Below are 16597 nucleotides of genomic sequence, written 5' to 3'. Positions count from 1 at the left end.
AAACGATAGCAATGATCAATAAAACTAAAAGTTGGTTCTTTGAGAAGATAAACAAAATTGATAAACCATTAGCCAGACTCATCAAGAAAAAAAAGAAGACTGAAATCAACAGAATTAGAAAGGAAAAAGGAGAAGTAACAACTGAAACAGCAGAAATACAAAGGATCATGAGAGATTACTGCAAGCAACTATTTGCCGATAAAATGGACAACCTGGAAGAAATGGACAAATTCTTAGAAAAGCACAATCTTCAACACTGAACCAGGAAGAAATAGAAAATATAAACAGACCAATCACAAGCACTGAAATTGAGATTGTGATTAAATATCTTCCAACAAACAAAAGCCCAGGACCAGATGGCTTCACAGGTGAATTCTATCAAACATTTAGAGAAGAGCTAACACCTATCCTTCTCAAACTCTTCCAAAATATAGCAGAGGGAGGAACACTACGAAACTCATTCTATGAGACCACCATCACCCTGATACCAAAACCAGACAAAGATGGCACAAAGAAAGAAAACTATAGGCCAATATCACTGATGAACATAGATGCAAAAATCTTCAACAAAATACTAGCAAACAGAATCCAACAGCACATTAAAAGGATCATACACCATGATCAAGTGGGATTTATCCCAGGAATGCAAGGATTCTTCATTATACACAAATCAATCAATGTGATACATCATATTAAAAAACTGAAGGATAAACAGCATATGATCATCTCAGTAGAGGCAGGAAAAGTTTTCAACAAAATTCAACACCAACTTATGATAAAAACCCTCCAGAAAGTAGGCATAGAGGGAACTTACCTCAACATAATAAAGGCCATATATGACAAATCCACAGCCAACATCATTCTCAATGGTGAAAAACTGAAACCATTTCCACTAAGGTCAGGAACAAGACAAGGTTGCCCACTCTCACCACTATTATTCAACATAGTTTTGGAAGTTTTAGCCACAGCAATCAGAGAGGAAAAAGAAATAAAAGGAACCCAAATCGGAAAAGAAGAAGTAAAGCTGTCATTGTTTGCAGATGACATGACACTATACATAGAGAATCCTAAAGATGCTAGCAGAAAACTACTAGAGCTAATCAATGAATTTGGTAAAGTTGCAGGAAACAAAATGAATGCACAGAAATCTCTTGCATTCCTATACACTAATTATGGAAAATCTGAAAAAGAAATTAAGGAAACACTCCCATTTACCATTGCAACAAAAAGAATAAAATACCTAGGAATAAACCAACTTAAGGAGACAAAAGACCTGTATGCAGAAAACTACAAGATGCTGATGAAAAAAATTAAAGATGATACAAACAGATGGAGAGATATACCATGTGCTTGGATTGGAGGAATCAACATTGTGAAAATGACTCTGCTACCCAAAGCAATCTACAGATTCAATGCAATCCCTATCAAACTACCAATGGCATTTTTCACAGAACTAGAATAAAAAATTTCACAATTTGTATGGAAACACAAAAGACCCTGAATAGCCAAAGCAATCTTAAGAAAGAATAACGGAGCTGGAGGAATCAGACTCCCTGACTTCAGACTATACTACAAAGCTACAGAAATCAAGAAAGTGTGGTACTGGCACAAAAACAGAAATATAGATCATTGGAACAGGATAGAGAACCCAGAGATAAACTCATGCACATATGGTCACCTTATTTTTAATAAAGGAGGAAAGAATATACAATGGAGAAAAGACAGCCTCTTCAATAAGTGGTGCTGGGAAAACTGGACAGCTACATGTAAAAGAATGAAATTAGAACATTCCCTAACACCATACACAAAAATAAATTCAAAATGGATTAAAGACCTAAATGTAAGGCCAGACACTATGAAACTCTTAGAGGAAAACATAGGCAGCACACTCTATGACATAAATCACACAAGATCCTTTTTGACCCACTTCTTAGAGAAATAGAAATAAAAACAAACAAAAACAAATGTGACCGAATGATACTTAAAAGCTTTTGGACAGCAAAGGAAAATATAAACAAGAGGAAAAGGCAACCGTCAGAATGGGAGAAGATATTTGCAAATGAAGCAACTGACAAAGGATTAATCTCCAGAATTTACAAGCAGCTCATGCAGTTCAATATCAAAAAAACAAAAACCCAATCCAAAAATGGGCAGAATACCTACATACACATTTCTCCAAAGGAGATATACAGATGGCCCAGAAACACATGAAAGAATGCTCAACATCATTAATCATTAGAGAAATGCAAATCAAAACTACAGTGACATATCACCTCACACTGGTGAAAATGGCCATCATCAAAAAATCTACAAACAATAAATGCTGGAGAGGGTGTGGAGAAAAGGGAACCCTCTTGCACTGTTAGTGGGAATGTAAATTGATACCCCCACTATATACAACAGTATGGAGGTTCCTTAAAAAGCTAAAAATAGAACTAGCATACGACCCAGCAACCCCCCTACTGGGCATATACCCTGAGAAAACAATAATTCAAAAAGACTCAATTACCACAATGTTCATTGCAGCTCTATTTACAGTAGCCAGGACATGGAAGCAACCAAAGTGTCCATCAACAGATGAATGGATAAAGAAGGTGTGGCACATATATACAATGAAATATTACTCAGCCATAAAAAGAAACGAAATTGAGTTATTTGTAGTGAGGTGGATGGACCTAGAGTCTGTCATACAGTGTGCACTAAGTCAGAAAGAGAAAAACAAATACCGTATGCTAACACATATATATGAAATGTAGAAAAAGAAAAAGAAAAAAAAGGTCAGAAGAACCTAGGGGCAAGATGGGAATAAAGACACAGACCTACTAGAGAATGGACTTGAGGATACAGGGAGGGGAAGGTAAGATGGAACAAAGTGAGAGAGTGGTATAGACATATATACACTACCAAATGTAAAATAAGTAGCTAGTGGGAAGCAGCCACATAGCACAGGGAGATCAGCTTGGTGCTTTGTGACCACCTTGAGGGGTGGGATAGGGAGGGTGGGAGGGAGGGAGATGCAAGAGGGAAGAGATATGGGGACACTTGTATATGTATAACTGATTTTGTTATAAAGCAGAAACCAACACACCATTGTAAAGCAGTTATATTCCAATAAAGATGTTTTTAAAAAAAAGAATATAAGGGAAGAAAAGGAATGAAGACGCAGACATAGAGAATGGACTTGAGGACATGAGGAGAGGGAAGGGTAAGCTGAGACAATGTGAGAGAGTGGCATGGACATATGTACCTCACCAAATGTAAAATAGATAGCTAGTGGGAAGCAGCTGCAATGCACAGGGAGATCAGCTCAGTGTTTTGTGACCACCTAGACGGGTGAGATAAGGATGGTGGGAGGGAGAGGCAAGAAGGAGGAGATTTGTGGATATATGTATACATAAAGCTGATTCACTTTGTTATACAGCAGAAACTAACACACCATTGTAAAGCAATTATACTCCAATAAAGTTGTTTAAAAAAAAAGACTGTTACAAGAGACAAAGAAGGACAGTACATAATGATCAAGGCATCAGTCCAAGAATAAGTTATGACAATTGTAAATATATATGCACCCAACATAGGAGCAAGTCAATATATAAGGCAAATGCCACAGCAATCAGAGAAGAAAAAGAAATAAAAGGAATCCACATTGGAAAGAAAGAATTAAAACTGTCAGTGTTTACAGATGACATGAAACTATACATAGAACATCCTAAAGGTGCTACCAGAAAACTACTAGAGGTCATCAATGAATTCAGTAAATTTGCAGGATACAAAATTAATACAGAGAAATCTCTTGCATTCGTATACACTAACAATGAAAGATCAGAAAGAGAAATGAAGGAAACAATCCCATTTACCATTGCATCAAAAAGAATAAAATACCTAGAAATAAACCTAATTAAGGAGGCAAAATACCTGTACTCTGAAAACTGTAAGTCGCTGATGAAAGAAATTGAAGATGACATAAACAGATGGAAAGATATATGAAAGTTCTTGTACTGGAAGAATGAATATTGTCAAAATGACTATACTACCCAAGGCAATCTACAGACTCAATGCAATCCCTGTCAAATTACCAATAGTATTTTTCACAGAACTAGAACAAAAAAATCTTAAAATTTGTATGGATACACGAAAGACCACCAATAGCCAAAGCAATCTTGAGAAAGAAAAACGGAGCTGGAAGAATCAGGTTCCCAGACTTCAGACTACACTACAAATGTACAATAATCAAAACAGTATGGTACTGGCACAAAAACAGAAATAGAGATCAAGGGAACAGGATAGAAAGCCCAGAAGTAAACCTACGCACCTATAGTCAATAAATCTATGACAAAGGAATCAAGAATATACAATGAAGAAAAGATAGTCTCTTCAATAAGTGGTGCTTGGAAAACTGGACAGCTCCATGTAAAAAAATGAAATTAGAACGTTCTCTAACACCTTACACAAAAATAAACTCAAAATGGATTAAAGTCCTAAATGTAAGATCAGATACAATAAAACTCCTAGAAGAAAACATAGAACACTCTTTGACATAAATCACAGCAATATTTTTTGGAGCCACCTCCTAGAGTAATGAAAATAAAAACAAAAATAAACAAATGGGATCTAATTAAACTGAAAAGCTTTTGCACAGCGAAGGAAACCATAAAAACAAACAAACAAAAAAACCCGAAAAGACAACTCACAGAATGGAAGAAAATATTTGCAAATGAAGCAACCAACAAGAGATTAATCTCCAAAATATACAAACAGCTCATGTGGCTCAATATCAAAAAAGCAAACAGGGCTTCCCTGGTGGCGCAGTGGTTGAGAGTCCGCCTGCCGATGCAGGGGACACGGTTTTGTGCTCCGGTCCGGGAAGATCCCCCATGCTGCGGAGTGACTGGGCCCGTGAGCCATGGCCGCTGAGCCTGTGCGTCCGGAGCCTGTACTCCGCAATGGGAGAGGCCACAACAGTGAGAGGCCCGTGTACAGCAAAAAAAAAAAAAAAAAGCAAACAACCCAATCAAAAAGTTGGCAAAAGATCTAAATAGACATTTCTCCAAAGAAGACATACAGATGGCCAAAAACACATGAAAAGATATACAACATCACTAATTATTAGATAAATGCAAACTACAATGAGATTTACAATAGCCAGGACATGGAAGCAACCTAAATGTCCATCAACAGAGGAATGGATAAAGAAGATGTAGTACAGGGCTTCCCTGGTGGCGCAGTGGTTGAGAGTACGCCTGCTGATGCAGGGGACACGTGTTCGTGCTCCGTTCCAGGAGGATCCCACATGCCGCGGAGCGGCTAGGCCTGTGAGCCATGGCCGCTGAGCCTGCGTGTCCGGAGCCTGTGCTCCGCAATGGGAGAGGCCACAACAGTGAGAGGCCCGCATAACGCAAAGAAAAAAAAGAAGATGTAGTACATATATACAGTGGAATATTACTCAGCTGTAAGAAAGAATGAAATAATGCCATTTGCAGCAACATGGATGTACCTGGAGATTATCATACTAAGTCAGAAAGAGAAAGACAAATATATCTCTTATATGCAGAATCTTTTAAAAAAAATGATACAAATGAACTTATTTACAAAACAGAAACAGTTTCACAGGAAAGGTGGGGGGAGGGATAAATTGGGAATTTGGGATTGACATTTACGGACTGCTATATTTAAAATAGATAACCAACAAGGACCTACTGAATAGCACAGGGAACTTTGCCCAGTATTCTGTAATAACCTAAATGGGAAAAGAATTTGAAAAAGGATAGATACGTGTATATGTATAACTGAATCACTTTACTGTACACCTGAAACTAACACAACATTGTTAATCCACTATACTCCAATATAAAGTAAAAATTAAATATATATGTAGAAAAATAATAAAGTCAAATTAATTGCCAAAAATAGAATTAATTAGTCATAAAAAGGAATGAAAGCATGGCATATGTTACAACATAGATGAAACTTGAAAACATTATGTTAAGTGAAAAAAAAAACAGAAAGAAGCCAGATACAAAGGCCCACATATTTTATAATGTGATTTCTATGAAATACATAAATTAGGCAATTCCATGGCGACAGATGTAGATTAGTGGTTGCTAAGAGTTAGGGGTAAAGTGGGGAATGGGGTGTGACTCCTCGTGGGTACAGGTTTCTTTTGTGGTGACAAAAATGTTCTGTAATGAGAGCGTAGTCATGGATGCACAACTGTGAACAAATAAAATCCATGTAAGTGTATATTTTAAAGAGAATTACGTGTTATATGAATTATACCACAATAAGGCTTCAAAAAAATTTTAATGGAAAATTTAGTGCTAACAAAGGTGACAGTTTTCCTATATTGCTCTTCAGTTCTTCCATAGCACATTGTGCATTTGCCATACATATGTTTTATAATATCAGATTGTATTATTTACATACCTCTCCCTTACTCACCATAGCCTTACACTTAAAGACCTTGCCTAACACAATGCTGTATTCCTAGAACAGAGCAGGTCCTCACAAATGTTATCCGAATGAATCTATAAGCCTGTAAAAAATAAACTTCTCTATGCACTGACTTAGCCCTCTGCCCTCCATCACTACCCACCCTGACCCCATTTTGAGTCATTTATTTTCAATGTGAAATCATGGTTTGATTTGACTTTCAGCAGAATAATGTCATTTACCAAAAGAAAAATATTGTATCATATTTCACTTGCTTTAAATGAACTCAGGACTATTTTCATTAACTCTTTTAATCAAAAGTCAGTACTAAAAAGCAAAGCACTTACTTTCAGTACTTTTCACAGAAAAACAAAACACGTTTCACTTTCGAGTCTGATAAATGACATGTTCTGAAAGGGACTGCAAACCATGTAGCAGGTTTATTTTATTTTATTTACAGATGTGTAGCTCAAAGTCCAGTGTCACTTTGGGACACTGCTGATAAAAAGAATTTTCACAAAGTAGACCTTTAAACAGTTTTGTCAATTGCTGGAAGCATCTCAGCAAAATATTTCTCTGTGACTTTAAAGAAGACAGTTACCGACCTGATCCCCAAACAAGCTGGAGAAATAGCTTCCATGGCCTTGCTGTGAAGGTGAGACAGGGCCCATTGAGCTAATACTGAGATCAGGATCAATACACACTTAGTGTGTGACATAGTGAAAGGAAACTTTTTCTCCCTTTGAACGTCTCTAAATAGTCATTTTGCCTCCCCTTGGGGCTCACTGCTCAGCTCAATGGCCTTTCAGGACCTCCTGGATCAAGTTGGAGGCCTGGGAAGATTCCAGATCCTTCAGATGGTTTTCCTTTGTATCTCCAGCCTCATAGTGTACCCTCATATTCTATTGGAGAACTTCACTGCAGCTGTTCCTGGTCATCGCTGCTGGGTTCACATCCTTGACAATGACACTGACTCTGCTAATGGCACTGGGACCCTCAGCCAGGACACCCTCCTGAGAATCTCCATCCCACTGGACTCAAACCTGAGGCCAGAGAAGTGTCGTCGCTTCCTCCTCCCCCAGTGGCAGCTCCTTCACCTGAACGGGACCTTCCCCAACATGAGTGATCTGGACACAGAACCCTGTGTGGATGGCTGGGTGTATGACCAAAGCTCCTTCTCCTCCACTGTCGTGACTGAGGTAAGAGGCCCCATTTACATCTTATGAGTGCATGGTCTGGGTGTTTAAGGGTAACAGAGTAATGAACAAGCTTCTAGAATTTTTAGTCACTATTAGGTGCTCATTCTTCATTCTTTCAGCAAATATTAATTACTTCTTTACTGAATGCCAGACACCTATATATTTCATGAGTCTAATGAACTCAAAAATAGATGTGACCTTGCTATTATATGGCTTTTATTATTTAAAAGACCAAAGGTTAAGCAAGTAATTTATGCGATGTGTTTACAAGGTCAGTAATGCTCAGCCTGGCTTGAAAATTAGAAATATCAGGGATATTGATCAAAACCTCCAAGCGCTGTACCCCAGAGCAACCATATGAGAAGATCTGTAATGAAATTCTGGCATCAGTAAATTTTTAAATCTCCTCAAATGATTGCACTCTGTGGCCATGTTTGAGGATCACTTATTATGGAATTAAAAAAGGCATAAATATAACCAACAGGTTTAAGCTGATACCTGAATGATAAAAGTCAACTAAAGTAAAAAAGGAAGCTGGAGAGGAAAAAAGGGCTGAAACAAAGAAACGTGTAAATCATTTAAGCTGTTTCAATCAGGTTTCCACTGAGGGGTCATAAGTTGTGGAGCTCTCCTTTGTTGGTTTCCTTCTCTTCCAGTGGGACCTGGTATGTGAATCTCAGTCACTAAAATCAATGGCCAAATTCTTATTCATGGCTGGAATGCTGGTGGGAAGCATCATATATGGCCATTTCTCAGACAGGTGAGTGTCTCTGGATCACAGCTCTCTTTACTCATGTATTTTCATGAACTCATAAATCATTCTTCAATTAAGCAACACTTATGATTACTGTAGCTTTGTAGTATAGTCTGAAGTCAGGGAGCCTGATTCCTCCAGCTCCATTTTTCGTTCTCAAGATTGCCTTGGCTATTCGGGGTCTTTTGCATTTCCATACAAATTGTGAAATTTTTTATTCTAGTTCTGTGAAAAATGCCAGTGGTAGTTTGATAGGGATTGCATTGAATCTGTAGATTGCTTTGGGTAGTAGAGTCATTTTCACAATGTTGATTTTTCCAATCCAAGAACATGGTATATCTCTCCATTTATTTGTATCATCTTTAATTTCTTTCATCAGTGTCTTATAATTTTCTGCATACAGGTCTTTTGTCTCCTTAGGTAGGTTTATTCCTAGGTATTTTATTCTTTTTGTTGCAATGGTAAGTGGGAGTGTTTTCTTAATTTCACTTTCAGATTTTTCATCATTAGTGTATAGGAATGCCAGAGATTTCTGTGCATTAATTTTGTATCCTGCAACTTTACCAAATTCATTGATTAGCTCTAGTAGTTTTCTGGTAGCATCTTTAGGATTCTCTATGTATAGTATCATATCAGTATGATACTGGCACAAAAAACAGAAATATAGATAAATGGAACAGGATAGAAAGCCCAGAGATAAACCAACACACCTATGGTCACCTTATCTTTGATAAAGGAGACAAGAATATACAGTGGAGAAAAGGCAGCCTCTTCAATAAGTGGTGCTGGGAAAACTGGACTTTTACATACTGTAAAAGTATGAAATTGGAACACTCCCTAACACCAAATACAAAAATAAACTCAAAATGGATTAAAGCCCTAAATGTAAGGCCAGACACTATCAAACTCTTGGAGGAAAACATAGGCAGAACACTCTATGACATAAATCACAGCAAGATCCTTTCTGACCCACCTCCTAGAGAAATGGAAATAAAAACAAAAATAAACAAATGGGACCTAATGAAACTTCAAAGCTTTTGCACAGCAAAGTAAACCATAAACAAGATGAAAAGGCAACCCTCAGAATGGGAGAAAATATTTGCAAATGAAGCAACTGACAAAGAATTAATCTCCAAATTTTACAAGCAGCTCATGCAGCTCAATATCAAAAAAACAAACAATCCAAACCAAAAATGGGCAGAAGACCTAAATAGACATTTCTCCAAAGAAGATACACAGACTGCGAACAAACACATGAAAGGATGCTCAACATCATTAATCATTAGAGAAATGCAAGTCAAAACTACAATGACACATCATCTCACACCAGTCAGAATGGCCATCATCAAAAATTCTAGAAACAATAAATGCTGGAAAGGGTGTGGAGAAAAGGGAACCCTCTTGCACTGTTGGTGGGAATGTAAATTGATACCCCCACTATGGAGAACAGTATGGAGGTTCCTTAAAAAACTAAAAATAGAACTACCATATGACCCAGCAATCCCACTACTGGGCATATACCCTGAAAAAACCATAGTTCAAAAAGAGTCATGTACCAAAATGTTCATTGCAGCTCCATTTACAATAGCCAGGACATGGAAGCAACCTAAGTGTCCATCATCGGATGAATGGATAAAGAAGATGTGGCACATATATACAATGGAATATTACTCAGGCATAAAAAGAAACGAAATTGAGTTATTTGTAGTGAGGTGGATGGACCTAGAGTCTGTCATACAGAGTGAAGTAAGTCAGAAAGAGAAAAACAAATACCGTATGCTAACACATATATATGGAATCTAAGAAAAAAAAAGGTCATGAAGAACCTAGGGGTAAGACGGGAATAAAGACACAGACTTACTAGAGAATGGACTTGAGGATATGCGGAGGGGGAAGGGTAAGCTGTGACAAAGCGAGAGGGTGGCATGGACATATATACACTACCAAATGTAAAATAGATAGCTAGTGGGAAGCAGCCGCATAGCACAGGGAGATCAGCTTGGTGCTTTGTGACCACCTAGAGGGGTGGGATAGGGAGGGTGGGAGGGAGGGAGATGCAAGAGGGAAGATATATGGGAACATATGTATAGGTATAACTGATTCACTTTGTTATAAAGCAGAAACTAACACACCATTGTAAAGCAATTGTACTCCAATAAAAATGTTAAAAAAAACACTTATGGCAAATTACACTGCCCTGGGGCTTCCTTGCTCCCCAGGGATCTAGAAACACAAACAAATGGAGAATTACAGTCCATGTGGTGAGGGCTATTTTATCAGCTGTGAGCACTGTGTATGGGATACAGAAACAACACCTCCATCAGACATGGGAGCATTTTAGGATGAGGTTTAGAACAGAGGTGCCACAACATGTGGCTTATAAAGACGAGAAAGAGGTACCTATGGGAACAGAGAGGAAGATGTTTCACATCATGAGATTCAACCTGCTCAATGATACAATATGGAAAACAGTGGTGCACGCCTTAGCCAGGGGGTCGTGTTCAGTCCCTCTTATCTGAATGCTTGTGGATTTTCAGACCATGGTCATCATGTCCCTGTTTCTCAAGTGTGATGGGCAGACATTCCTAAGAAACCTGTGTTATACATAGCAAAGTGTCTTGGTGGTGTATTCCAAAGATCTTGATTTTTATTTTTGCTGAAACATTACTTTAAAGGTAAATTTTTCAACCATGTAAGGAATTAATCTAATGACAACTTCTGTCACTATTTGTGGTATTAGAAATTGGAATACCCTGTGCCTGACCATACCACTTCTGAATTAGACAGCCAACCTTTGCCACCACCCAAGCCTGTCTCCTCTAAAGGGTATGGGGAATTAAAGTGCCCCTTACCACTACTAGCATAATGCCATCTGTTATCTCAGGTGAAAACTGTGAATTCTGAATTTATGACCTTATAAAAGGTACCTTATAAAAGTTTTCAGAGTCAGAATGTTCATTTCTAACAGTTCTATAACACAGAACTACTCATCTTGCAGAAATAAAAATAAAACAATATATCTATGCTGATTGATTTTTGAAAAAGCTTCCAAGACCATTCAATGCGTAAAATATGGCCCATTTAACAAATGGTGCTGTGACAATTGGATATCCACATGCAAAAGAATGTGAATAAACCTAAAACCATAATAAATTTTAACACAAAATGGATTAGCAACTTAAATATAAGATCTAAAACTATAAAACTCAGGAAAAAACAGGTGGAAATCTACATGACTTTGGGTTTGGCAATGTATTCTTAGATATAATATCAAAAGCCTGAGTAACAAAAGAAAATATATAGAGATAGGACTTCATCAAAATTAAAAACTTTTGCACATCAAAGGACATTATCAAGAAAGTGAAAAGATAACCTATCTGATGGGAGAAAATATTTGTAAATCATATATAAAGAATAGATAGGCAAATAGACCAATGGAATAGGGTTTAATATCTAGACTATACAAAGAACTCCAACTCAACAACAAAAAGACAAAATACTCAATTTTTAAATGGGCAAAGGACTTGAATATACATTTATTTTATGAAGTTATACAAGTAGTGCATAAGTACATAAAAAGATGCTCAACATGATGTCATTTAAAAAAATGCAAGTCAAAAACCACAATAAATGGGCTTCCCTGGTGGCGCAGTGGTTGAGAGTCCGCCTGCCGATGCAGGGGACACAGGTTCGTGCCCCGGTCTGGGAAGATCCCACATGCCACGGAGCGGCTGGGCCCGTGAGCCATGGCCACTGAGCCTGCGCGTCCGGAGCCTGTGCTCCGCAACGGGAGAGGCCACAACAGTGAGAGGCCCGCGTACTGCAAAAAAAAAAAAAACCCACAATAAAATGCCACTTCACACCTACTAGGATGGCTATAATTCAAAGAAAAAAAAAGGAAAATAACATGTATTCACAAAGATATAGAGAAATTAGAATCTTGTACATTACTGATGGGGAGGTAAAATGGTGCCACCACTATGACAAATACTTTGGGAGTTCTTCAAAAGCTAAATTTAGGGAAACCACACGACCCAGCATTCCACTGCTAGGTATAAAACAGAAAGAACTGAAAACAGGAACTCAAACAGATAGCTTATACAACAACATCATTGCAGCATTATTCACAATAGCCAGAAAATGAAAACAACCCAAGTATCCATCAACAGATGGATAAAATGCCATATGTACATACAATGGAAATTGTTCAGCCATAAAGGAAATAAAGTTCTGAATCATACTAAAACCATGAAAACATGTAAAGTAAAATAAGAAAAGACAAGACAAATATTTGTGATTCCACTTATATAAAATATGTAGAATAGGAAAATTCATAGAGAATAATGTAGAATATAGATACCAGAAGATGGGGAGAAAGAGGAATGGAGAGTTATTGCTTAATGGGTACAAAGTTTCTGTTGAGGATTTTGAAAAATTTTGGCAGTAGCTAGTGACGATGGTTGCACAACATTGTAAATGTAATTAATACCAGTGAGGGATCTATACAGTCAAAAGTGGTTAAAATAGCAAATCATATTTTATATATTATACTGAAATTAAAAAGAAACTTAATCAAGAGCATGAGAAGACAAACCACAGACTTGGAAAAAATACTTGCAAAAGACACCTGAAAAAGAATCGCTATCCAAAATATACAAAGAACGCTTAACAAAAGGAAAATGTACATTCCAATTTAAAAATGGTCAGAAAACTTGAAAGGCACCCCACCAAAGAAATTATACAGATGGTGAATAAGCATATGAAAAGATGCTCCACAACATATGTCATTAGGGAAATGCAAACTAAAACAATGATATACTACTGCACGCCTATTAGAATGGCAAAAAGCGAAACACTGACAACACCAAATGCTGACAGAGATGAGGAGCAACAGGAACTCTCTCTCATTCGTTGCTGATGGAAATGCAAAATGTTACAGCCACGTTTGAAGACATTTTGTCAGTTTCTTACAAAATTAAGCACACTCTTGGCAAATAATCTAACAATCAAGTTCCTTGGTACTTTCTCAAAGGACTTGAAAAGTTATGTCCACACAAAAACCTACCTGTAGTTGTTCATAGTAGCTTTATTCATAATTGCCAAAACTTGGAAGCAACCAACATGTCCTTTAGTAGATGAACGCATAAATAAATTGTGTTACATCAAACCACAGAATCTTACTCAATGCTAAAAGTAAATGAGCTATCAAGCCATGAAAAGACATGGAGGAACCTTAGATATGTATCACAAAGTGAAAAAAGCTAATCTGAAAAGGCTACACATTGTGTGATTCTAACTATATAACGTTCTGGAAAAGTCAAAACTATGGAAACAGTAAAAGGATAAGTAGTTGGTAGGGGGGGAAATAAATGAATAAGCAGTATACAGAGGTATTTTAGGACAGTGAAACTACTCTTTATGATACTGTAATGGTGGGCACATGTCATTATACGTTTGTCAAAACCCATAAAATGTACAACACCAAGAGTGTAACATAATGTAAACTATGAACATTGGGGGATAATGACGTATAATTGTAGGTTCATCAATCGTATCAAATGGATCTTTGATATTTAAAATCCTTGTTGGTTAGTTCCAAAATTTGTCTCATCTCAGGAGAAGATTTGAAAGATTTCCATTCTCTTGGGAATGAGTTCCATTTTCTTGGTTCTTCACATATCAAGATATTTTGAATTATATCTTGAATATTATAAATATTAAGTTGTGAAGATTCTATTTTCCATTATTATTCATCAGTAATACTGATTCCTTCATTTTAGCAAGTAATTTTCATGCCTGAAATTAAACTAAAAACTGTTTCTTATGCAGCAGCTCTGACCTCAGTTTAGATCTTTGTCCTTAGTTGAACTTATTCTGCAAGTGTATGTTTCAGGGGCCATCTGGGGGATGTGTGGTAGACACAATTTTGGGATCCCCTCTTTACCACTTTCCCTTGCTGGAAGCCCCACTTTTCTCATTGTTCCCAGTTTCCCACCATCTGTGCCCTGATTCTCCAGATTGCAGGATGGCAGGTTTTTTTCATGCACCTCATTCACTTTACTGTAAGGACTGCACCTTATTCCGGGCTAAGAGCCATGGAAACAGGATGTTCTTTATATTGTTCTCCCTCTGCTCTTATCTGAGAGAGTATACACTCCCCATTACAGTCTATCTGCTTTTGTTCACTCTCACCTATGTTCCAGTAGCTCCTTTTTGTGTATGTACCTGCATTATATTTCTTTTCTGAGGGAATGGAGGGCAAATAGTAGGGTTTAAGGCCTTTATTCCTGGAACCAGAAATGTATGCATCAGAGGCTTTTAAGAGGAGTATTATAATAGAATATTTTAAACCTAATTCTTGAATCTCCATTGATAATTAACTGAGAGAGCCAGAATCATGTTAGGGAAGACATTTTAAAAGTCTGTCAAAATAGGCCTTAGGAAAGATGGTGGGAATTTGAATTAGGAAGATGTCCGCAGAAATGGTAACAAATAGCTGGATTTGGGTCATAATTTGAGGACAATGTGGTAGAACTTCCTGATGCTTTCAGATTTTTAAGGAGGTGATGGTGTGGCAGAGGGTCAAGGAAGATATCTATGTGTCCAGGCTGAGGAAATGGATGAATGCTGATACCATTTAGTGAGATGAAGGGAATGAGGCACATATAGAGGAGAAAGTCAAGACTGCTGTTCTGGGGGAGGTGGCCAAGATAATTGGAGTAGGAAGACCCTGAGCTCACTTCCTCCCTTGGGCACACCAAAATTACAACTATTTACATAGCAACTATTGATAAGAAAGACCAGAATCTAGCAGGAAAAAAATCTTTTACAACTAAAGATATAAAGAAGGAACCAACCACAAAAAGACAGGGAGGAAGGGCAGAGATTCAGTATAGTCAATACCTATACCCCCAGGTGGGTGACCCACAAACAGGGAGGATAATTACAATTGCTGAGGTTCTCCCCAAGAAGCCAGGAGCCCAAACTTTACATTGATCTCCCCAGCCTTGGGGTCCTGCATCAGGAAGATGAGCCCCCAGAAGGTTTGGCTCTGAAGGCAAGCAGAGCTTAATTTCAGGGGAGCCAGAGGGTTGTGGGAAATAGAGACTCCACTATTAAAGGGCTCACACAAAATCTCACATGCTCTGCGATGCAGTGCAGAAAGAGAAATTTGAAAGGAGCCTGGGTCAGACCCACTTGCTGATCTTGGGGAGCCTCCCAGAGACGCAGGTAGTAACTGGAACTCACCCTGGGGACATAGACACTGGCATCAGCCATCTAGGGAGCTCATTCTACAATGTGGACACTGCTGCTGGCCAGTGCCATTTTGGAATCCTCCCTTTCCCAGAACCTGGCCCTGCTCACCAGCTTGTCAACACCAGTACTGAGATGCCTCAGGCCAAGCAACTAGCCATGTAGGGACACAGCCCCACCCACCAGCAAGAGAGCAGCCTTAAGATCCCCTGAGGCCACAGCCACCCCAGCACACATCCATTTCCACCAGAGGACCCAGGACCCAGCAACACACACCAGTGTGCCATCACTAGACACAGGACACCCAGGGCCCTGCAACCAGAGAATCTGGAACCCACCAGATGGCCAGCTTCACCCACCAGATGGCCAGCACTAGCCCTGGGCCAGCCACACACATGGCAGTGGACAGGCATCAACTCCAGGACCCACTGGGCCCCAGCCCTGCCCACCAGCAGGCAAACTCCAGCCCCAGGACCATGGCAGCTCCACTGCTCACCATGTCAGGACCCAGCCCATTCACCAGCAGGCTAACACCAGCTCCAAGACACCTTGGACCCCTCAGCCAGCTGCCCCAGGATCCAGCCCCACTCACCAACAGGCCAGAAACAGCTTTAGAATAACCCAGACCTCACAGCCAGGTATGTCAGGAACTGACCCAAACGACGAGCAAGTCAACACTAGATCTGGAACACTGGTCAAAAAAGCAGCCACCCCAGAACACACCCACCAGAGGGTCAGCACTAGCCCTGGGACAATGCAGGACTCTGCATCAGCCTCCTTACAACAGAGCCCAGCCAACCAGCAGCCAGCAGCCTCTGCACAAGGCAGGGCCTGGCAACCAACTGGACTGGGGACCAGCAACTCCTATGAGACTGTGCACAGTAGGCATCCACAACAACAGAAGGACCCATGCAGCCCACATAGGGGGCACCTCTAGAGCATATAGCTCTGGTGACCAAAG

The 16597-nt window shown here is 38.9% G+C and overlaps 1 protein-coding gene across 2 annotated transcripts in view; it reads left to right on the top strand.

Annotated features, from left to right (window-relative positions):
- The first annotated feature begins 7226 nt into the window (after nt 1-7226).
- The window catches only part of LOC115840361 (organic anion transporter 7), a 33116-nt gene continuing 23745 nt past the window's right edge, over nt 7227-16597 (top strand). For both annotated transcript variants that reach the window (XM_070046105.1, XM_030833096.2), the window contains exons 1-2: nt 7227-7628; nt 8285-8388. In XM_070046105.1, the coding sequence (XP_069902206.1) occupies nt 7227-7628; nt 8285-8388 (506 nt within the window). The remainder of the gene's footprint in view (nt 7629-8284; nt 8389-16597) is intronic.

This window comes from Globicephala melas, chromosome 8, assembly GCF_963455315.2.
Source record: "Globicephala melas chromosome 8, mGloMel1.2, whole genome shotgun sequence".
Taxonomy (NCBI): domain Eukaryota; kingdom Metazoa; phylum Chordata; class Mammalia; order Artiodactyla; family Delphinidae; genus Globicephala; species Globicephala melas.
This window is presented reverse-complemented; position numbering and strand designations above follow the sequence as displayed.